Source organism: Pipra filicauda, unplaced genomic scaffold, assembly GCF_003945595.2.
Source record: "Pipra filicauda isolate LSUMZ 115617 unplaced genomic scaffold, ASM394559v2 scaffold1_size10287979_pilon, whole genome shotgun sequence".
Taxonomy (NCBI): domain Eukaryota; kingdom Metazoa; phylum Chordata; class Aves; order Passeriformes; family Pipridae; genus Pipra; species Pipra filicauda.
In genome coordinates this window covers 6,276,054-6,300,218 of record NW_024104310.1, presented here as the reverse complement: position 1 = coordinate 6,300,218, position 24,165 = coordinate 6,276,054, and the positions used below count along the sequence as shown (strand labels likewise).

The window sequence follows — 24,165 nt, the reverse complement described above, 5'->3', positions numbered from 1 at the left end:
ACCCAACACGCTCAGAAAAGAGGAGCTGCTTGGAAGAATTACAGCTTTCAGAGTAATTGGTGTGTGCCTGACCAACTCCCATTAAAACCAGGTGGTTTTAAAGGAGCTGCTTGTCACTTAGTGCCTTATAGTACTTGAACCTGAAGTCCTGGGGTCCTGTGCCTGGTTCCCAAGGTAAACACATGTAATTTATTTCAGAAAGGCATCTGCAGCACAGGAATTCATTACATACATACCCGATGGGCAGCAGCCAACATTTCAAATGTGCCAAGTTACCAGAATTTTATTAAAAGCTGTTAAGAGTTAGGGGGAAGGTGCAGAGAAAAGCAACCTCCTTCCCAAAGCCAGGTGGCTTAGGCTAGACTTACGCCGCTTCCCAAATGGATGAGGCAAGCTGGAGTCAGAGGTTCCTTCCAGCAACCAGCTCAGTCCCCCTGGATGTCTCTCCGTAAGCTGCACAAATATTCTGGGGAGGGGGAGGGAGAGAGAAAAGAGTGAAACCTATTCAATTACATCAAGATCACGACTGGCCCTAGTAAAATCATTTATGGAGTGAGGGAACCCGGAGCGGTTTGGGCTGGAGCCATCTGCAGTTATTTGGTATATACAGAATCCGTTTCTATGGATTTTATTAATAGGTCACGCGATTGTATACGAGGATGTGAGATCTGAATCTCTCAGGAGGGGTCCCTGGTTGGGGTTTCTATTGCCTTTATAGGCAATGGCTCAAACTTTCTTGCAGCAGCAACTCCTTAAAAACTTGAGTGGAATGGGGCTGGTTTTAGGATCCAGCCCATTTTTTTCTCTCCCCCACCAAAATCTTGAATTGACTTTGTTCCTCTTCCTCATTTACTAAATGGGGAAACAAGGAAATAATCAGAGAAATATTCTTACTTACTTTTTCCATTGTCTGCATGAATTTTCCCTCTTTCCCACCAGTCTGAGGGATATCTGGTACATAACTCAGCTCCCACTTCCATCTGTTTTTCAGGCTTTTTTGGCCCTTATTTAGGGGTGATTTTTGCTTTTATGCCACTGTTGGCTCTCCCCGTATGGGAAGTTGAGCCCAAAGGGACTTGGACACACAACAGAGGCTTGGGACAGGTGGGTGTAAATTGGAGCAGCCCAGAGGCTTCTCTGCTTCCCCAGGGAGCTGCCCAAGGATCCCTGAGCTGTTCTGAAGACCAAGCTGTGACATGGGAACAGTCAAAAGCCTCTGCCCTTTGGTCTTCACTGTGGCTTGATTTTGCTTCAATTCCCCCAAAAGAGACAAAACCAAACCAAGTTATCAGAGAGCAATTCTTTCATATCCTGGCCACATGGAGAAAGCTGGGCCCTGCAGAAAGCCACACTGCTGCAGCAAGTGGCTTCACCAGCTTCACCAACACTCCAGCTGATGAAGCCCCATTCCAGAATCTGGGGCTTTCAGTGCTGTTTCTCATCATCTCCTGCTTTTTCAAGTTAGCCCTACATGGGACAGCTCGCTCTTTTCAGGAGCTTTCAGGAGGTCCCAGAGACCCCCAGCTGGAGTGCAGAGGCCACATTCCATCCTTCTTGAAAGCAAACCCTGGGGGGGGATCCCACGGTGTCTCACGGGGTGGGAGTGGGGGCTTATCCGACCTGCAGGGCCAAGAGGGAAGCCCCACCGGGACCAATCAGGGCTGCAGGAGGGGGCGTCACCCGGGGGGTCGGAACTGCCCCGGGGGTCGAAACTGCCCCACGAGTCTCACCGTGGCTGATACGACCTGTGGGGGCCCAGGGAAGCCCCACGGGACCGAGCAGGGCTGCGGGACAGGGCATCATCCGGGATGCGAGTCCGCCCGGGGGTTGGCGCTGCCCCGGGGGATCGGAACTGCCCCGGGGGTCGGAGCTGCCCCATGAGTCTCATCGCGGCGGATTGCGACCTGCGGGGCCAAAGGAAGCCCAGGGGATGCCCTGCGGGGCAGGGCATCATCCCGCACGGGGGTTGCAGCTGCCCCGGGGGCTCGGAACTGCCCCGGGGGTCGGAGCCGCCCCGCTCCACCCCCGCCCCGGTGTCGCCCCCCAGCGCCGGGGCCCTGCCCGTCCCCCCCGGTGGCCCCGCTCGGTCCGCCCCCCGTGCCCATCCCCGTCCCATTGGCCGCGGCCGCCCCGCGCGTCACCGCTTCCTCCCGCTTTTGTGCGCCGCCCCAGCCCGGCTCCAGCCGAGCGGAGCAGAGCCCAGCTGAGCTGTTCCCAGCCGAGCCAGGCGCCGGGACCCACGGCGGTGACAAGCCCCGGGTGTGCGGGCATGGCACAGTGACCCCGCCGCCGCACCGGTGAGTCCGCCCGCAGCCCCCCCTTCCCGCCGGGTCCCCGCGCCCGCCTGCCCGGAGAGTTTCGGTTTTTAATTATTTTATGCTGTCTGCAGCGGTGGCCGAGAGTTTTTGCAGCCGGGACTGGCTTCCGTGGCTTTTTCTTCCTTCCTTTCTAGTCTCGCAAGTGGAGGGTTGTCCCTCCGGCTGGGTTTGGGGCTCGCAGGGGATGGAGTGGCTCTCCAAGAGGAGGGCGCCGGGAGCCGTGTCCGTGGGTGCGGATGGAAGGATTAAGGGATTGACCTTCCCCGGAGCTCCCCGCAACCCCCCGCCTTGTGCTGGTGCGCTCGGGTCACTGGTTTTCCCAGGTTGTTTCCTGGAAGCCTGTCCCAGCTGCAGCTGCTGACAGCGAGCGCCGGGATTAGACCCCGATATCCGTTCCCGGGATGCGTTTACCTCTGGAGCCAGCAGTTTCTGGCGGCGATCACTTGGGTCTCGCTTCCTTGGGGAGCGTCTCGACCACACCAGGGAGGCGCGGGGGTTCCCGGAGAGCCCTCACTGTCCAGCAAAGCTCTCCCCGCACCGTCTGCCCGGAGCGGTGAGGATGGGATGAGCGTGGGGAGGAAGGCTCTGCGGCGGGCACGGACCCCTGTAGGCGAGGGAAACCCCGCTTGGGGCGAGTGGCCGGCGGAGCTGGAAAGCTGGATTTCCACCTGGACTCAGCCAGCGGCTGTCGTGGGGAGCGGTACCACGAGTCAGGAGGATGCTCTGGGAGGATTTGCTCAGTTTGGAGATCGGCTTCCCCCTCGGCTGCTGTTTTTATCCTCCTCTTTAATTCCTGTCTTGTAATCCAGTGGTTTTTGGAAGCAGACCTGATCCCGGTTAGATGCAGAGTCTGCATGTGTTGCTGGTGCGTGGACCAAAAACACAGGGCTCACTTGGGATTTGGAGACTTGGGATTTGTGCAGGATTTAAGTGATCCCAGGGATTTCCAGGGTCAAGCTCTTTCACTTCTTTGGTGAGGGTGAGTGGCTGGGGGGAATTTCTTTCTATGCCACCTTATGAATTTATTTCCAGTCTGGTACGTGCAGTTTGATGTAGCTCCGTGCAGGATTTGTGCAGAGTGCAGCTCTTGGAAGCAGTTCCTCAGGTGTGCATGAGATAGTTGCATTTGGGGGCTTGCCTGTGGCTACCTGTGTGTTGTGATACCTGTGTCAGATGGTCCAGTTTGCAGAACCCCTAATTTGACATCAGTTATGAATGGAGGTTCAAGGTTTCTCAGGGCTCCTGCAGATCAGAGCAGACCTCCATGCCTGGGCACAGGCTTTGCCCTGGGAAGGTTTTGCAGCTTGTAAAAGCTCCTCTGTTGGAGGCAGGACGTGAGGCTGGATGGGCTGCCAGCCTGGTGGGATGTGGATTTAAAGGATCTTTTATACCTCCCTTCTGTGAACGAATTTTGGTGCTGCAGTTTTTTCCATGGGTTCTTAATCTCCATCAGGAACCCACAGCTCTGCCCTGTCAATGTGTGCTGATGGGTGATGCATTTCTTTTTTTGGAGGCTGTTAGAGCCTATGAGGGAAGTGTGCTCATGCAGAGAGATGTAGTCTGGATTTTCATCCAGACGAAGCGACTCTGGCGTGAAGAGCCAGCGACTGCAGCAGCCAGAGGAGCGGCTCCATCCCTCCTGAAATGTTCCTGTTGCTTTATGATGCTTCGGGATTTCAGCCTGCAGCTTGGACTTGATGCTTTCTGAATGTTCCCACTGGGAAGATGCCGGCGAGGATCACACGGTGTGTCTGGCTCCCTGGCAGAGCCGTGGGACGGAGTGTGTTGCTGCAGCATGGAAAGGGATGTGCTTCCAGCCCTGCTCTCCCCAGATGGACGTGGGAACGAGTGTGAGAGCTGGCAGGATCTTCTGTTCTGGTGGATCTGGCCCTGCTGTTGTAGACCTGCTGGTCGAGGCTGGAGGGAAGTGAGTCAGGGTTTGCTGTTAGAAGGGATATCTTTTATTAGACTGCTCAGGTAGCACAGGCTGTCTTTGGAGTGTACAAGCCTCTCTACACGTAGAAGAAAACAGGGAGTGATTACCCTGAGTGCACCTTGGCTCTCCTGATGGAGGGCATCATCTGGAAGAACAGGGGAAAAAAAGAGATATTCAACTACAGTTCAGCCTGTGCAGTTCATCTGGCTTAAGGAAAGGCAATTTCTCTCTCTACAAATCTCTGGACTCTTTAGATCCTGAGACTCAGCACAGGAAAGGGACACATATCCCATGTGCCAGCCTTTCATGGGAGGTGGCCAAGCCCTTTGCAGCCCGGCTCCCCCAGCGAGGAGCTGCAGGTGATGGGACTGGTGCTCCCTGATGCCTGATGGTAGCAGGAGGCTGCTGGGCTCAGTCACTTCCACTCCCTTCTCTGCTCAGGGCACAGGCCAAGCACAGTGTGCACAGAAATGTGCAGAATGTCAGCTGTGCACCAGGGAGATGGAAAATGCAGTGCGGAGCCATAAGTGGTGGAATATGGAATTCAACTTTTTTTTTTTTTGTCATCACTTTTTAGAAAAAGGGGGCTATAAATGGCCCACTGATCCTGAGCTGGGCAGGTTCACCCCCAGACCCCATTTATTTTCCTGTTTAAACTCCACAAGGGGAAATGGGTGACCAAGTGGTTTTGGTGAGTCCCTTCGGGGAGCAGTTCCCCATCCCCGTATGCAGCCCTGCAGGCCAGGTCAGTTCAGCATTTCTTTCTGGCACCTTTTCTGCCTTTGCTGAGTGAAGTGTGAGGTGCAGAGGTGGTGAATGTCATCTCAGTTGTGCCTGAAACACGCTGTCTCCGTGGGCTTACCCCCATATCCCGCATGGCATGAGCCTTCATCTGATGTGGTCAGTGCTGTGGTGAGCATCAAATGGACAAGACAAGTGGTTTTCTGTCTGTGAAGGTGTATGTGAGCATGGATATGTGGGCATTTTTGTTTGTTTTCTGTCTATCCCTGCAGTCCTGATCTGGTCTGGCCGAGTAATCTTCCCGTTAGTCACTGAAATGCCACTGGTATCCAACTCAAAGGGTGGTCCTGCATTGGAACAGGCTGCCCAGGGAAGTGGTGGAATCACCATCCCTGGAGGTGTTCAGAAAGCATGCAGATGGGGGACATGGTTTAGTGGTGGACTTGGCAGTGCTGAGTTAATGGTTGGACATGATGATCTTTTTCAACCTTAATGATTCTAAGATTCAATTAGTCTGTCCCAGTTAATGGACACAAGAAATTAAAAGCAAAGATCTCCCTTAAAAATTGATGTCTTCCTCTTCAAAGCCCCTTGGGAGCTACTCCTGGCAGAAGATCTGTTGCATGGGCTCTAAGAGCAAGAGAAGAATGCTGTAGTGGGGCTAGAGAAGAGTTTTGGGGCTGCACACTGGGAGTATGTGGCTCTCTGCTTTGTTTCAGTGCTTGGGCTGTTGCTCCAGGAGCTTCCCCTGGAGCCACAGGGTTTGGGCCAGGAAGGCCACGATGGTGGAAGATGCAGCATTAGCATGGTCCTTGGTGGGGACCCTTGCAGCTCTTTGCCCTACGTCCCCATCTCAGTGACTGGGGTGGGGGCACTGTTGAATGTCATCGCTGTGCCTGCTCCCAGGGCCAGCTTCTGTTCCCAGGGCACTTGGGACGTCTGTGAAGGGAACCCAGAGGGTTCGACCTGGACTTTCTGAGGCTTTTAGGAGTCAAAGGTGGAAGATATATCTGTACCCTCTGAAAAAGAGGATTCTGCTCCCAAGTGCGTTCCCCAAACACTTTTTTTGTGTCTTGGAGGATCCTAATACAAATGTTAGTGGAGACCAAGGGGCTCAGAATTTAATGAGAATCTGTGGTAGGCTGGAGCCTGTCCTGCTCTCCTGAGTTAAAACCCAGGCTGGCCACCATGTTATGCAGAACTAATTGTCATTTCTGTGAAATCTTCCCTGATTTTATACTCCCCACTCTCCCAAGATGATTTGGGGCAGCCCAGGGAGAACAAGCTGTAACAGCAATGAACCAGGGTGGAGCTGAGCCAAACCCTGGCTCACTGTGGAAGCTCCATGGGACAAAGTCCTGTTGGCAGTGTGTGCCGTGCCCAGCAGCCCGGGACAGATCCTGGAAGGAGCTGGCCAACTACTGCATGGGCCACTGTGTAAACAACATGTGTGAGGGGCAGGTCCTTGGTGGGGGTGGGAGGATGGCTCAAGTGCTCAGGTAGTGATTAAACACCAAATTGCTTGAAAAAATAGCCCTCGGTGGGTGGATCAGAGGCGCTCTGCAAACCTACTGTGAGCAGCAGCTTGTGTGCTGAAGTAACAAAAACTCATCTGATTTGATAGCTGGGTGATTCAGAGGGAGAAAAGACTTTGTACAATTGCTTTGGGAAGAATAATTTGTGAGATAAGAAGCCTTTGCAAGGGATGTAGGAATGTCTTAAATCCGTGGGTACTGAAAGGTGCCTGTGGCCCCTGCAATGCTTTTGAGTTCTCCTGTACTACCAGGACTGTCCTGCAGTGGTTGTGTTTGTCTTGTCCATGTGCAAGTGTTTCTTGCACAGCGGCTTCCAAGTGCCCCTAAATCCCCAAGGGAATATTGAAAACTTTGCACGTGACAGTGGTTAGGCCAAACACTGTGTGTAAAAGTGAACCCTGTCTTGTGCTACAAGTTCTGCTGCTGCTGCTCTCGGTGCAGAGGTTCTGAGGAAGATGCTGCTGCTTTGGTGTATCTGTTGAAGTCTGTCTTTTGAGGTTGTCCTTGCCCTTCAGTCCCGTGGTCTGGTCAGGCAGCTGGACTAGATGATTGTTGTAGATCCCTTTCAATTGAACTACTCTATGAATGTACATGGAAGCCCATCATGATGAGGATGGTGGGTTACTTGGATTTGCTCAGTGCTTATGAGCTGCAACCTCTTTGGGTTTATTGTCCTTGAGCAGAAGTCAGATTGTCATAGTCCAGTTGTGAACTGGAAATAGTGCAGTGCTCTCCATAAATAAGAACCTCAAAGAGTTAAGCAGATGCTTAATCTGTTCCCAGTGGACTGTCTGCACCTTTTGCTCTGCAAGGTGCAACAGGGATGCTCTATCTCGAGGCATGAGGACCCTGCAGAAGGATGGTGGATACAGGGTAATTAATGGGCACGTCTGGCTCTCACCAGCTCTTGATAACAGGGATATCTTGCCTCTGATAGAGATTTAAGGGTTGGGACATCTCCTACATGAGGCAGTGCTTTGATAAAGAAGGTTTGTTCAGGTGAAATGGCTTGGGGGACAAGTGTAATAAAGTGAGGCCTGTTATTACTGGTGGTGAAGGTGAACTGAAGGAGAGGTGAGTGTGCATGAAAAGAAACCCTCTTTTAAATACCCTCTTCCTTTCAGCCTCTCACCTTTTCCTTGATCAGTCACTACCTGGAGGGAACTGTCCCTTTTTTGTATGCTGGGTCATTGCAAAGGGCATCTGATAATAGTGTTATCTGTAGCTGGGTGATGCCGATAGGGGCTCATAATAGTCTTATCTCTAGCAGGGTGATAACTCTGTGGGAGTGAGTGGCTGGACAGAGGTCTGTGGACTGGACTGTGGGGCAGAGTGGTTTGTGTAAATGATGAATATCCTGTACCTGAAAATCAGATATCAGAGATTTGGGCTTCCTTCTGTTGAGATTGATCAGTGCATTGATGTAGTGTGGAGCTGTGGAGCAGGGCTTGTTTTGCTGGATGAAGCATCCTTCAGTAAAGATCTCAGGCTGGGCCAAACTTCTGGAAAACTTTCCTTGCTTATGTAAGATGCTCACACTGTAGCCTTGATGCCTTCTGTTTGCCTTTCAGCACAGAACTACAGGCACTGATCCCTGTGCTGCAATCCTGCTGGCTTCCTTCTTGGACAGTAGTTTTTGGGAAACCAGGGTTAATAAACCAGTGGAATGCATTTGCTGGTCCTTGGTCTTAGTCCCCCCAGTGCTGGTGCTGAGTAGCAAGAGTCATTAGAGAAATATGCAAGATATTTCGGTTATTTCTCTTTGGATGGTGCTGGTAGAAAGTAAAAGAGATAAACAGAAACTATTGAGCTGTGCTGAGCTTATTGCATTACTGGTTTTATTGAAAGGGTCAAGGTCCAGCTCTGAATGTTGTTGAGCTGTAACTGAGCTGTGCTGTGCCAGAGAGAAAGGGTTAGGGAAAGGTGTAGTTTTGCTGCTCTTACTGCCTGTCTGTGTCTGAAGACTGGCTTGGCATCATCTTGCTTGGCTCAAATGGAGGATTTGGGGACCCATGACCGGTCTTACCTATTTTTGTTTGGGTTGGGAGTGCTTTCTGAGGCTCTCCATGGTGCTCTTCCCAAGGTGCTGTGATGTTAAAGATGTGCATGATGTGTGTCACTGTGTTACCTGGCTGATGACTCAAGAAAAAGAGAGAAAATGTTTGTTTAATCATTGCAATACTTCTCAAATTCACCTACAGCATTACAGGAGTGACTAATATATGGTGTGTACCTGGTCAGTGTTGGGATGGGGCTCTAAGGGGTGAGGATGTGTGTTTTCACAACTGGCTTTTGGACCCAACACAAAAAGAAGATTGTAACTGTGCTGAAGATTGTAACTGCTTTCATCTCTGGATGAAGACAGATGAAGCTGGGGATGAGCTGGTTCCAGTCTTGGTCTTTGTCTGGGAAATCCTGTGCTGGAGAACTTCCCTTTCAGGAGGACAGCTGGGGTGTCCCAGGGAGGTGGTCTGGCACACTGCACTTTCATCCTGGACTGTCACGGAGACCCAGAGCTGTTGGGGACTTGGTTGAGATGGAACAAGACTTCCATTACCTGGTTCATAATTACTTGGGAAACTGATTTGTCTTTTGTACCTCTCTGCATTGCCAGAGAGGTGCAGTTTTGGTGCCTCACCTCGTGGGAGCTTCTCATGCAGCAACGACTGTGTGTCTTGCTGTGGGAGTCACCAGAGGTGATGATGGTGGGAGGTATTTGTGGAAGAACATGGGATGTGTTGGAAAGGATCTCTCACCTCTCTGACCTGTCTTGGGCTGGATTTCCAAACCCTTGGACAGCTGTGATTGAAGGGCTCTAGGCAGCATCACGGAACACAACCATCTTCATGGCCATGTTGAGGAGCATCACCAAGGGCTTTGAGTGGTGCCATTGCAGGAGTCTCCTTCACCCAAAGAAGATGGTGGGGAAATGATCTATATAATACATATTTTTACAAAGCAAGCAGTTTGGTCAGGGCCTTTTGAAAGCTTAGGTACATCTGTCATTCACCTGTGTCCATGTAAGCATCAAGTCCCATGTGTTTGCTGGAATGGTTGGAAAGGGCCTGGTAGATGAAGCATCCTGCAATTCTTGCCCCAATGTTGTTTTTGGGGCTGGTGGGCAGAAGGTTTCCTATCTGCCCTGGTCTGTGGGAAAAGCATGGATGAGGCACTTGCTTTCTTGCTAGTCCCTGCCCCTGTCTGTCACTTCCCTCTCCATTTGCTGCCTGTAGCATCTCTGCCTGCTCTGAGAGCACGGGCTGGGAAGTGGAGCACTGATAAACACCCCTGGATCAAGACCATGGGGGATCCTGGCCACTGAATGCTTTCATAGGACATGCTTTATGGCATTTCCTACAAAACCTCCTGCCGTGGGGCTCTATTTTGGGGCTGTGTCTGACGTAATCTGTCAAGGCACGGCCTGCTCTTTGACTTACTGCTGCAAGTCTGGTTGGGGATGGGCGACCAGTTGCTTACCTTGCATTACCAAAGCAACGAGTTGTTGCTTTCCATGACTCATGAAAATGCACTGTAGGCTCTCTTAAGAATGGCTGAGATCATTTTTTGGCTGGGTTTGGGCATCTGGTTTCCTTAGCAAATAGCAGTGGGGGTGGAGGGAGGGGGATTTCCAAACTCGTTTCTTTGTATGTGTGATCTGGTTTTTAGAACTCGGCTAAGAATATACTTACTTCATTTAAAAAAGGGGGTGAAAAAAAAGGACCTGTAACTTCCATGTCTGTTTAGTTTTCTTAGCATGTCTCATTTAGTTGTGGTTTGCTGCAAGAAGGGGAAAGGTACCAATAGCATTACAGAGCTGTGTTTCTCCTCTGAAATAAACAAGGATAGAAACATTATGGGTGGTATTTTTCTTTTAAAGCAAATCCTTTTGGGGAAATAAAGGTGCAGATAAAATTGTGCAAACAAACCCATTATTGCATTTTTTGTTGTTGTTGTTGTTGATCATATTTGCTCAAAAAGGGGACTGTGATTCTACAGTGATGCATCCAGGCAGAGTCTTAGCAAGGGGTGTTTTAGTGTTTGGTTAATCTGATTTATTTATTTTTTTTTAAATATTTATTTATTTGTAGGCCCTTGATTCACTTTCTGGGGTTTTTCTTCTGTGCAGTCCAAAGGCAGCAGCACTCACATCCCTGAGAACCAAATGCAGCAAGATTAGCATTAACCAGAGGAGAATCAGGGCACCTGTGACAGCTCGAGAGGGCAGGAGGTCCCCAGGTGTTTTGCCACCTCTGCAGCCAGGTTGCAGCAGCCCCCGTGGTATTTTCCCCAAGTCCAGCCACACTTTGCAGGCACCTGAGAGCAGACAGAGAGAAGGGAGGGCAAATCCTGGGTAGGCAGAAGGGAGTTGTTTGGGTCGGGAGGTTTGTGGAGCGGTGGGTTTGATGTGCCCATCCCTTGCAGGTGGCGGGAGGAGCGAGGGGTAGGTGTGTTACACACTGTGTGCAGCGGTGGTAGCTGAGGTCAGCAACTTGATAGCTGTGGGCTGACCTCTAATGCTGTGCATGATCTCTGCTGGTGCTCGGCTGTGGTTTCTGCAACCAGGGCAGGCAGGAGCGTGTCCTGTGTGCTGCGGGAAGGGGTTGGAACTACCCGAGGGCTGCAGAGGAGCAGCAGATCCGTCCTGGGAACAGCAGGAACACAGCAGCGTAATGGCCCGGCCCTTGGCCAGGAGTGAGCGGGAACAATGTGACTGAACAGGTTTGTGCTCACTTCCTTGTAATCTCAGAGATGAGATAATGCAGAAACCCACAGACGTTTGCCAGCGGGAGCAGCGAGGTTTCCTTTCTCTGCCCCCGTGTGCGCCCTGCGAGCGGGAGCAGGGACTTGCTGCTGTCTCTGATGGAAAACTGATGAAAGGCAAATCCTTGGAGCTCGAGGAATGGCTCAGTTGAGCTCCAGACAAGGGTGATGGATGCTACCCTCTGGGCTTGGCTCTGGGGCTGCTGCCTGTGCAAGTACCCTGAGCCAGAAGCTGCTGTGTGCACCACAGCTTCTCGGGCCCTTCGTGTTCTTCTCCTCCTCTAAATTCCTCTGCATCTTTGTTAGTTATCTTCGGGCAGAATGGGCTAAGACCTCTGGTTTAATCACAAGTGTAGTGTTTACCCTCTTTTTCCATGGATATAGTGTGTTCAATGCAGAGCATAGCACACCCCAGATCCAAGTCTTGTAGATCTTAATAGTTTTGTTCCACGTAAACATGGGAAATAAATGTGACCTGAAGTCTCCTCCTCTTTGTGGTGCTTGTGAGTGTTTGAACATGGGGCCAAAGTTTATTATTCCTTTAAATGGTAGGTAGCTGCAGCTCAGGTGCCTGTAGTGTTGTGGTGTCACTACATGGTGCCCCAGAGCTCAGCAACAGCACGGGATGAGCTGTGTGAGAGCCAACACAGGCCTCTTCAGAAGCTCAAGTCCTTATTCATAGACTAATTTTTACCATAAGCTATTTCTGCTGGGCAAGATCCACCAGCAACTGCAGATCTGGTAGTTTTGGTGAGCAGGGGGTGCCAGCAGATGAGCTGGCACAGCTGACTTCCATGGCTTTACCCTGCTTCATGCTGGATGAAAAAAGTGCAGGCAAAATTTGAAAAGCTGTTCTGCTCTATTATTATTTTTTTTTAACTGCTATGCCTTGATATTGTCCCCCAATACATAATGCTCTTTTACTAGGGAGGCCAGCATCACGCCATCAAAGGGGCTGCCTAATTTTTAGGCAGGTGTTGCTATGAAAGCTGTATTTTCTCATTGGTAACTTACAGATGGAGGTGTTGAAACAACCCTCCAGCTCTCAAAATCAAGTAATTCCCTGTCAAGTCTAAGGTTCCAGTGTATAGTATCAGGGAAAAAGAATCCTAGATCACATTCTTTCTTCCAAAAATAGTGATTTATTTCTCTTAAAATAGATGTTTCCATTTCTTCTGGTTTGAGCATTTCAGGCTTCATACTTATGTTTCTTCAACTTTTGACATCTACAAGTACTTCTTTTTAAGAAAAAAATAAGGGAAGTGTGGATTCTGATGTAATCATGTGACTCCAGGAACCAGGTTCTTATGAAAAACACTGAAACTTGTGAGACTTGGCAGTGCTGTCATCCTGTGTCCAGCAGCTGAACTAGAAAATGAAGTAAAATCTTCTACCCCCAACTCCCTTTTCAGCATTGCTTTTTCCATCCTTTGATGCAAGAGATATTTAGATTGTGTGGCTTTTTGTTTGGTTTTTGGGTTTTCTTTTTCATAGTGTGGGGTCTTTTTTTAGGATTTGTGTGGTGAAATATTTTTTCCTTACTTGGTGAAGTTTGCAGACTCGTAATCTTGGGGCTTTCAGTTTCTCTTTAGGTTATATGTGGGGATGGTCTCTTGTGGAAGCCTTGCAGTTCTCAGGCATTTTTAAAAACAGAAGATGGCCTTGCTGCTGCTATGGTATGAGTCAGTGCCAATGCAAATTTCCATGTAAACATAAATACCTAAGCTGCACGGGAGTCTATTCTCCCCAGATCCTTTGGTTCCTTTCATTTCCCTTTCTGGGGTGGTTGGGGGTTTTTTGAGCTGTTTTCTGACAGTCTGTCACAGGAGGCTTGACTTAGAAGGTTGATGGAGGAGGTGTTTGCTGTCTGTTCTCTTGCCAACCTGCTTCCTGCAAAAGTAAATGAAGTGCCTTTCCACCTTGGACAGGGTCAGGCTTGAGCTCTCAGAGAAGCACAAATACTCTCATAATACAGAAATGGGGTTCCTGTACTGCTTGTGGCTGCTGGGACAGGAATTCGGGGACTTGCTTGGGTGCCTTGGAGCTCACTGAGGCCGAAAACCAGGCAAATGCAAGTCCTCTTGTTTAACTCTGCTGGGTAAGTCCTGTTAGCTCTCTCTGGAGTTATTCAAAACTTGCCTGGACATGATCCTGTGCAACCTGCTCTAGATGAACCTCCTTTAGCAGGGGGATTGGACTAGAAGATCTCCTGAGGTCCCTTTCAATGCCAACCATTCTGTGAACAGCTGGAAAACGAAATGTCTTCAGGGGGCAACACTCTCCCATCACAAGCACGGGCAAGCAAAGCCAGCGTGTTCCTTCACAACGTGGGAGATATTTGTCCTGTGACTAAGCATAAAAGTTAAGAGATGGAAAAGGTCCTATTAGATCATCTGGTCCACCTCCCTGCTGGCGTGCAGCTTTTCTCCCTGGTGCATATTTATTAACAGGCTGTTGGGCAGACAGGGGTAGTTTTCTCAGGGTTCTGTGGAGGAGCAGCAGGCAGGTTATGCAGGTGAGGGACTGCACGCCCGTGACTCGACCTGCACGTGCACAGGTTGCTTGCAGCAGTGGGATTTTGTAGGAAAGGGGCCAAAAGGTCTGGACTCGACATTCCTGGTGTGCTTGGAGCCTTCCCGTTGACTTGCTGGGATTCAGTTTGTGCAGGCATCAGCTCGTCTTTTTTTAGCGTTCTAGGAATAGGCTAATTTTACTTTATATTTATGATGGAGTAGGTGGCTTGAAAACTAATAATAGGGGGGAAAAAAAATAATAGAAGCCTTTTTGGTAAGGAGAGGTCAGCCAGCTGCACATCTGCACAGCTGGCTCCGGGCTCCCTTGGCCATGATCTATGACAGTGGTGTGTGAAGGCTCCCAGAGGACGTGTCAGAAAGGTGCAGGTGGAAATGCTATTGCCATGACAAACAGAGCAGGGCTGGAGTTTCAGGCCAGAGCTTGGGGACCATCAACATTGCTTCGTTTATTGCTGCTTGGTAACCATAGTACAGCCTCTCGTGCACATGGATTGTTTTTTATTTCGCATTTCCCAACTTGATTTGCAGCTCAGAGCACTTATCACCTCCTGGATTGAAATCACTGAATGTTGAGGGTAAAGGGACAAATTCTGTCCTTAGCTAATTCAGGGAAGAACTAGAGCATGTGCTCAACACAGCACATTTCCTATCCAGGAATGTGCTGAACTGCCTTCTCATATTGAGACTGTGTTGGCTTTTGCACTTAGGATCACTTCACTGTCTCCAAAGGTGTCTCCTGGTCGTGTGAGATCAGTATTTAGGATTAAAGACCAGAACCATTCTGTCATGCAGGTGAGCAACCAAGGCTGCTCTGCACCAGCAAAATCTTCTTGCTGGTGCTGGCACCTTGTTGGGCCCCTGGGGCTCTGCTGTGGGGCCTGATGATCCATTTCCTGACACTGCAGTACATTTTGTGTGGTTTTCTGGAGGTGTTATGGGACATCTCTTGGCTGAGTGATGGCTCTGTTGAACCGGGAGAAGCTCTTTCCCATATCCAAGGAGGGTAGGGGCTGGGTGTTTCACGGTACAGGCAGTGTCCCTGGCACCAATGGTCTTTCTCTTGGCATCTTCTGTGGAAGTGACAGTATCAGAGATGATGTTTTCCAGGAAAACTTCCAACACTTGTAAAGAGCTCTGACATGGGCTTCGCCTCCCTTCCCTCAACCAGACATCTTCTAGGGAGGAGGGAGTTGGAGCAGAGCACAGTGCATGCAGGGAGCAAATCTGCCTTATTATTATTTAATTTAGAGAAAATTTGGTCTAAAGATGTAAAAAGGAATTGCAAGTGCTGTCTGGACACCGCCTCTCCTCATCAATTAGCGGCATTAAACTCTCAGCAGGGAGGATTAATTAGAAAACTGAAATCTTTCCATCGTGACAGCCTTCTGGTTTCCATTGAAATGCAGCCGGGGAACTGGAAAGGCTTCTGTATTTTGTTTTGATATGCAGGCATATGTTTCTTTCCATCCTGGAAATTAATTCTGTCTGTCTGTAACGGAGCCGTGGGAATCAATATTGAGTTGAACTGTATTTCTCCAGAGCTTTCTTCTAAACCTAGTTGACTGTTTCCCCACTGTGCCTAATAAGTGACCTGATTTCGGAGCAGCTGAGCAGCTGCTCTGCCAGTTCAGAGGTGTTGTGCTGCTGCCTTCATGGTGCAGGGTCAGTCCACAGCCACAAGGGTGATGGGCTTCTCTCTTCTGAAAGTCTTCAGGTCAGACTTTCTCCAACATGGACAAAAGGCCCACAGCTTTCTGCTGCCTGTGGTTTTCCGTTGCACCACACCAGACTGGACACCATAGCAGAGGAAATTACTCACCACACTGCCTCACTTGCAGACTGCTCTTTGCCTTGGTGAGCTGTCATGCTCTCAGTCTCGAGTTCTGCAAGGCCCTCAGCTGGGTTTAGGGGCAAGATCTGCCTTTTCCTCAGTGTCATCATCTTTTCTTCCCTCCACCAGGCTTGGAGGATGAAGTAGAGTCCATACAGCAGCCATGACCTTCTGCCTTGTACCAGGGGAGCTGGTCACTTTTAGGTGATGGCTGTGGGGGGCACAGCTTGAGCAACTCCACATTTCTTCTCCAGAAGAAGCTGCCTTGTGTGCGCTGGAGCAAGCAGCAGGCCTTGCATGCAGAACCACAGCTGTGTGAGGATTGGATGGGGAAGAGCTGGCAGGGGGGGCAGGGCAGACCTGTCAGGCCCTGAGCACTTTGAGCTCAGGGCAGTACGTGTGCTCTGCAGACCTGGGGGAGTGTGTGGCCCTGTGCTGCCCAGTCCGGTTCCTGCACTGTTGGTGGCTCATTTTTTATCATGAGGGAAAATGTGCTTGGGTTCATGTGATTACTACAAGTCAAGAGGACAGGGAGAACAAAGCCTGTGTGAAAGCTGCCCCATGTTATTTTGTAACCCCATCACCAGCCCACTGACAGCACGGAGACTGAGAGCAGAGTCCTGGAGCTGTGCAGAAACGTGGTCCTTCTGCCCAAAATCACAGCATGTCTTTTAATCTCCTCTTGCCACTAAGCACTCACTGAGCTCTGCTTTCTCCCTCTGGTCTCAGCTCAGTCCAGAATTGCATGGCAGAAATGGCACGAGCAAGGAGAGGACCTGCCAAATTCTGCAGTGGCTCTTGGGGGCCAGTCCTCCTGTCCTGCTCTCCCCGTGTGCTGTGGAGGTTGCGCTTCTCGCCCACGAGGAAGGAGCAAAATAAGCAGGTAGCTGCTGAGAGAGCAGAAAGTGGTCAATTAGCCCTCAGCCCTTGGCTTCACAGTCGATCGGAAAGTCTCGTTGTGATCAATCAAATCCAGACAGGCCGCGGGGGTGAGGCTGCGGCTCGTTAGAGAGGAAGCTGTGCAGGGGGAGGGCTGTGAGAGGGACTATCGATCCCAGCCAGCTGAGAGTGAGCGCTGCTGCGCAGGGGCTGGTAGGTACTCACAGGAGGAGCAAGTGTTACCCTGTGTGTTGCCAGCGGGATGTTGCAAGTGAGAGAAAAGTGGGTCAGCGAGAAGGTGGGCGAGAGTGGAAGATGGCACAGTGGCTTCGAAGCCCTGATTCTGCCCCGATGCCCACCTAGGGCATGGGATGGACCTCCCTCCTTCCCACTCCAAAGCTTGGTCACTTTGTGTTAAAATTCCTGTTTAGAGTGTGTTAGACTGGCCGTAGAGTTTGCAATGCATTTGATACTTATAAGGTTAAAGCTACAGAGACAGGGATGGTTTTCCCCTGCCATTATCCTCATGGAGAACTGGGCATCCCAGTCCCTGTTGCAGATTCTGGCTCTCAGGCCAGGTTCTCTGTTGCACAACGTGTGCTTTGCATCTCTTTGGTGTAGAGCTTTGTTCATGGAGACTCTTCATTTCTGATACCAGGTCTGTGCTGCATAGATGCTTTTCTCCCAGTTGCTTTTCCCAGTGAAGATTTTACTCTGAGACAAATACTTTTCTGAGGGCTTATTTAATCTGCAGGTTTTACCGTCTATTCCTCCTTTTTGGTTTCTGCTTCTTCTTCTTCTTCCTGTTTTTTTTTTTCTTTTTTTCTTTTCCCCCCAGGAACATAAAAGAAAATGGCCTGAAGCATCACTTTTCCAAATACACTGTTTTGTTTCAATTTCCCTCCCACAAAGTCCTCGGTCATTTTAGGAGAAAGACAAAAATAAGGCCATGAAATACCACAGGAGGAAGAAATTACAACATTCTTCTGCATTGGCTTTTATATTATATGTAGAAATGCACCTTCCCCTTTGCTGTGCTCACTTAGAGGGGAATGTTCATTGGAATCAGAGGGTTTCTGTTGGTGTAACTGGCATCAAGGTTTCCCTGTGATTTATAAGTTCACAGAGAACTATCTGAGGACAGGACTTTGCCCTGTAAAAGGGAAAATTATGCAGAGCAGTGCGCTCCTCTAGCTACAGACCTTCATCCTCACAGGCAGGACTGTGTGCTTAAATAATCCTGGTTCAGCTTCATCTGGGGAGATGAACGTACAGGGTTGCAGGAGATGAGGATCCTTCAGAGTTTGTCACTTCAGAGCCTGATTTGACTTGTCTCATATATTTATATTTTTATATGTATAGATATAGATAGATATATGTAAAATAAATCTGACTGTGTTGTCTGACCTTTGCTGATAGAACAGTACTTTCTAATCACTGATTTGCTTTTTTGTTTGTATGTGTTTCCACAATTTTGAGATCTGTATGGAAAATCAAAGCTATCTTATATGCCAGTATAAATTACTGATTACTTCACTGGCTTTGGTAAAAGGAATATTCCTGTAAAGCAAGTAAATGAACTAACTGAGAAAAATACCAGTACCTAAAGAGGCTACAAGAGAGCTGGAGACTGACTTGTTACAAGGGCATGGAGTGATAGGCCAAGGAGGAATGGCCCTAAACTGAGGGAAGAGAGATTTAGATTAGATATTAGGAAGAAATTCTTCCCTGTGAGGGTGGTGAGACCCTGGCACAGGTTGCCCAGAGAAGCTGGGGCTGCCCCAGCCCTGGAAGTGTCCAAGGCCAGGTTGGACGGGGCTTGGAGCAACCTGGGCTAGTGGAAGGTGTCCCTGCCCTTGGCAGGGGGTTGAAAAGTAATGTGCTTTAAGGTCCTTTCCAACCGAAACCATTCCATGATATCTTACTAGAGTATGCTGTCTGGAACATTTAATTTACAAAGTCATTTGGGAAAGGAGAGGATTTAAGATCTCAATGACTGTTTTAGAGGGCTGCAGTGGAAGTTAACAGCAGGAGTCAGGCAGGTTTTAAAGCTCTTATTCTGTGTACACATTGTGCTGAAGTCAAGAGTATGGCTCAGGAGATATTTCTCCAGAGGCAGCTGTTGAGTACAGCTGCACTGGCTGGGTCACTGACTGAAGGTGTCCTGAATCCTGCACCATGGCTCTTAAACACAGATCTCTTCTAACAGCAACGTATGTTGTGGAAAAGTTTCTTAAGCAGTTTTGGGGTGTAGCACACAAAAATGGAGAGAAGAAACCTCGACTGATGGGTATTCTTATAGAATTTTGTTCGTTGGATTTCAAGGGATGTAATTCCCAGGGCACTGGCTGGCTCCTTCAGCGAGCTGTGCTGGTCTATGTGTGTCACTTCTTGCTTAGCAGCCTGATCAGTGCAGGCTCAGGAAAGGCTTTTTTCTCCTCATCTTGGCTCATGAAGTTTGTCCCTTGAGCCCTCTTGGGAGATGCCCCTGCAAACCTGGCATGGAGACACACCTGTTGCATGCCCATTAACAATGGAATCACAGAATCTGGAAAAGACCTGTAAGATCACCAAGATCATTAACTCAGCACTGCCAAGTCCACCACCAAAACAAGTCCTTAAGTGCCTCATCTACATAGATGTATAGTCTTAAAAGTCTGCTTTTTGACTGTTCCCATATGGTGCATCCTTTGGAAAACCCGACCGGAAAATTCCGTGAGAGCAGTGGCACCAAAATGTAGCTATTCTACTGTGTATCCCCAAAATGTTGGATCCAATTTCCAGGGCAGTTCTATGAACAGAAGGTCAAATGTTCTATATTGTCTGTAGAAAACCATCAGGATGAGGTTGGGGTGATTAGTGAAAACCTGTAATATTCCAGCTGCTCTCCCTTTGCATTTGAATCCCTCTTTGCCAAGCCTGCAGGCCGACTGAGCTATCAGCACACATAACGTTTGTATTCTCGCCATTAGAACAATCTCATTTGCTTTGCTGTTGTTTTTAACACTACCCCAGCCCTGGCCTCTGAAGCTTTTTTGAAAATAACATTTACAATAATATTTTTAACAGTAGTATACAAAACTCCAGCGCTCTGGCAGGACTCCCGGAAACTTGCTGAAAGTTAATGTGGTCAACTCTTAAAAAGGAGAGATTTTTTCCGCTTGACTCTTGCTTGTTAAACTCTCTGAGCCCAACATGTTCCCTGCTGCTTGAAAAAACAAGGAAAGTCCCAATTTTAGCAATGCTAGTTTCAGTAGCTTTCCAGCTGAGCCCTATTTCAGGGGCAACTGTGGCTTATTATTATTTTTTTTTTACAGTGGTGTGTCCCTACACCTTCAAACCGAAGTGTTAAGTGGTGCTGAGGCAGGAATAAGTAGGTGCTGCTTTCCCTGGAAGCCTGGGGATGATAAATGACATAGGTAGATGCCACTTGCTTGTGCTGCAGTAGTGGCAAGACATCATGACTTAGAATCCATGTTTTATGTTGGATGCTGGGCCTCTGTGGGGTAAGATGAGTCCTTCTGGGGGCAGGTGATACTGTAAATCCCACTTCAAATCAATAGCACCCCGCAGGTGACTCCAGTGCTTTCCTAACCCCGCATCCTACATTCTTCCTCCCAGTAAATCTTCTAGTCCCTTTTTTGTCCTCCCTTACATCCAGGGGGGAAAAAAAAAAATCACTTCTCCATCCTCTCTTCCTCTGCTTTGCTTTCTGCAACTTAGATGCACAGAGGCAGGAGTCATGTGTGACTCCACGTCATACAGACACGTCACAGCTGAACCGTTGTCTCCCTTGAGCTCAGTCTTGCTTAATCCATTCCCAGCCAGGAGTATGGGAAGAAAAGGGAAGAACTGGGATTACTTTTCAAAGTGGATTAATAACCTTACACGCAGCTCTCATGTAGATAACTCATAACCTGCACTCATGGGGCTGTAATAAAGTTGAGCCACTTTGCCTGCAGAATTGAGCTCAGCTCATTCAAACCAAAGCTGCTTTTAGATGGCAGCACCTGTGCTGAGATTCCTGCAGGTTCAGTAACTTCCAGCAGTTTCCTGAGCAGACCGGAGCAGGCAAAGTCTCTTGAGTGCACGGCACAAACCTGGAACACGACGAGAACATCGCCTCAACATCCCTGGGAACCAGCAGGTTGCTGAGCTCTCTCATTGCTTGGTAGGAGGCATTTGTGTAGGACCTGCTTACCCAGGCAGGATGTGCCTGCCTGGGAGATTGGCAGTGGAGATTTGGAGTAGGTTTACAGCGGTTCTGTGAGCTGTGGGAGCAGTGCAGTGGCAGGTGGGAGCCCAGATGCTCACTGGTTTGTGTTGCAAATTGCCAACACTTGAAGGCTCTGATCAGGGAGCTTAGTGGGAGGAGAAGGGGGGGTTTCTTGGAACTGCATTGGAGTAGGAAAAGGATTTTTCCTTTTTTTCCCCCACTTATTTTTTTCCCTCCCCCTCTGTTATTTTAAGAGAGATAATAAAAGGACAGAATTTGTACTAGAAACAGGAATTTGTCCTTCTGTAACAGGAAGCTGCTGGTATGTATTTTTGGGAAGCCACGGAAATCGCCAGTGTTTGCAGTCCAATTTGAAGGTTGGCCGTGCTCAGGATTGAAGAGATCTGCTAAAACAGAAAACCTTTTTTTCTCTCATGTATCCATGGAGATTTCCTGCCCTGTGTGCAGGGGCTGGTTTGCTCATGAGAGCTGGGCAGTGGGGTCTCCAGGGTTTGCTGTGGCAGAGGTGATGGAGAACAGCACAGGGTAGGGCTCTGCTGGATGGAAAGGTCACCTGTTTTTTCCAGGGTTCGTGTGCACAGTTCCTGCAGGGGCATGTTTTTGTGACTAGATATGGATTGGAAAGGTCTGGAAGGTCTCCAGAAAGCCATTAGAAAAATCTACTACATTGATAGGAGAGTTAACCTGGGCTATCCCAGGAATTTACAGCTAATCTGCTATCTGCCTACGGCCCTCAGTGCAAACTCTGCACAAAGCTTAATTGCTGGAAGTGTCGCATCAATTTTGAAAGCAAGAGTGAAGATTTGGGCCGTTTCCTGCTCTTGTTATAATCATATGGAGTTTTTTACCCTGCTTTCTTGCTGGTTTTCTGCTCTCTCTTGATTCAGCGCTGCATAGACCGACCAGTTCCTCCTCAAGATAGGATTTTTAACCTTCCAAGCCTTTTGGTTACTTCCTTGCCTCCTCGGTTGTTTGGCACATGGACAGAGCAGAGTGGCTGTGGGTTCTTAGGCTAAATGGTGCTGTCCTGAGAGGAAGCTGCAGCAGCAGAAGGAACAACAGCACACAACATCTCCGCCTCTGCTGCTCTCTTATCGCTTTCCCTTCCTGCTCGTCTCTCTCAAAATAGGCTGGATAAATATCCCCCGGCTTGCCAGCGCCGAGGCGCCAGGGCTGCAGAGAATCGTTTTAATCTGCACTTGTGATCGTTTCCAGTTCACCTCGGATTTGTTGCTATGTTTGAATTGATTTGGCCGTGCTGGGAGATTTTCAAAGTACCTTTTCCTGCCGTTTCTGACCAGTGTATCACGCGTGACTCTCCACAATCTGTGTGGGTGTCCTGGAGCACGTGGCTCTCGTTGGCTTTGGGGCAGCCTGCAGTAACTGCGGGACGGGAATGTCTTACTCCCTCTGCAAGTCTGCTGAGGTACTTGAGATGTCTCTCCATTTTTCTTCTGCTGCCACACAGGTTTGTGACCAGGAAATCTGAGGATCTACCAGGCAGCTGAAGTGGACTTTGATGATGTTTTCTGTCTTAAAAGGTGCCCACCTTTAGGTGGGTTTTGCTTTCATTCAGTCTAAAATAAGGGTTTTTTTCACTAGGGAACAGGACTGGCTCCTGCACGCTCAGATCTCCTTTACTTTCTCGGTGACCAAAAAAAAACCCCAAGCCTTATTGGGTGCAGAGGTTTGGCTAAGTGCAGTGTGGCAGGTAGCTGAACCCATTCCTGCATTGGACAGACAAAAGGCAGAAACTCTGGAAGGGCTCCTAGGGACATGCCTGCCATGAGGGATGTATGGGGCGTACAGTGCTGCTGAGAGCTGCCTAGATTCAGCTTTTTTCCCATGTGATCAGAGGAAAGGGGGTGCAACCTTGAGGAACCTTGGTTGGTGCTTGGAAGGCCTAAATTTAGGTTTCTGCTTTGATTCAGGCTACCTCTTGGATTGTCTTTCCATGTCCTGCTGTCAGTCTGTTCCCCAAGTGAGTCTTATTCCGTAGGGATGCTGTGGAATGTGATGTGATAAAGATGCTATTACTTTAAGGTTACATTAATAATGTAAAAATACATTTAAAATATAATATATTAAAAATATTCTGCACTTATGGAAAGGAGGCCTATGGCACAAGTATAAGTTGTTTACTCCAAGATTTTAAAACCATTAAGGTTCCAGGTTTGTAGTGTGTTACCTTTGGGGTGTGTAGGGAAGGGCAGACTCCTGGTCTCAGTTCCTAACTAAATGGCTCTCCTCTTTCCTCCAGCCCAGGTGAGGGTCGGAAAGGCTTTGTGAAAATTAGTCCTGTACAGTGACTCCACTGACGTGTCAAAATTAATCTGTAACCTCTGTGTTTGTTACAGGGTGGATGCTTGAGAGTGGAGGATAAGGTACAAGTGTCTGGGACCGGTGGAATGGAGGCCTGATGTAGATGGAAAGATGGGTAAGAACTGGATTCCCTTGAAGCAGTTAATTTTCTGCAGCCTGTTAATTTTGGTTGGGACTACCAAGCACGGCAAGAGTGGGAGACATCTCTGAGATGGTCTGACTGGATTGCTTTCTAATTTTTTTTTTTTATTTTAATAGTGCCAAAATTGGACAAATTCTCTTCTTAGTATCATTGTGAGCTGGTGGGTCGTGTTCTGGATGGAGCCTCTTTCCACAGCTGCCTTGTATTTCTATGCAGACTATCTTCATTCCCTGTAGCTGTTCTCCCAAGGAATTTTCTGTTTCAGCCAGAGCCTGAGTATATTGCTTTTCTAATCAGTGACCTGGATTACTTGCACCTTCTCCCTCTCCTGCTGGAATAGTTGTGTATCAGATGCTCTGTGGTGCTGAGGGAAACTTTTTTAAGGTGGGAATTATTTGTAGTTCTGGGGGTACATAATGATTGTGATCTTATCTCTATAGATAAGAACTTTCTCCTAAAGAGAACTCATCATTTTAGAAATTAGGATCACTTGGCTGGACTCTCTCTGTTTTATTGAATAATCATATCAGTGCTGTTGTCTCACATGAGCAGGTGATAAGTGTGGGAGTCCCAAGAATGACCACTGACCACAGAACCAATTTCAAAGTGGTCTACAAGCCGTTTTGTCAGGCAGTAGCAGTTCCAGCAACTGCACGGGTTTCTGCTCCTTTGCTTTAATTGTGCTGAAGAGAAAGCTCAGCAGACTGGAGAACAGGACCAGGTTCTGCCTCACAGGACTGTCAGTGTCAAATTAACACGTGGAGCTAATTGAGCTTGAATTGTCTTCTTCCGTTCACCTGAAGAGGCAGATTACAGAGGAGCCTAAATTTATCTCCTGAAATGGCTTCTTGACCTGGTGACTCAAGAAATGAGAAGAGATCTTGGAAAAGTCCTGGTTGAAACTGAGCATTTTACTTGCACATTTGCAG

At 48.8% G+C, this 24,165-nt stretch overlaps 1 protein-coding gene across 3 annotated transcripts in view; it reads left to right on the top strand.

The window, feature by feature from the left end:
• Positions 1 to 2,204: 2,204 nt before the first annotated feature.
• Positions 2,205 to 24,165, top strand: part of LOC113994408 (mitogen-activated protein kinase kinase kinase 3-like) — a 78,134-nt gene continuing 56,173 nt past the window's right edge. For 2 of the 3 annotated variants that reach the window (XM_027733417.2, XM_027733416.2), the window contains exons 1-2: positions 2,205 to 2,297; positions 23,130 to 23,209. In XM_027733417.2, the coding sequence (XP_027589218.1) occupies positions 23,206 to 23,209 (4 nt within the window). In that variant the 5' untranslated portion in view covers positions 2,205 to 2,297; positions 23,130 to 23,205. Of the gene's footprint in view, positions 2,298 to 22,260; positions 22,328 to 23,129; positions 23,210 to 24,165 lie in introns of those variants that run through there. The other variant, XM_027733415.2, reaches the window with a different exon arrangement.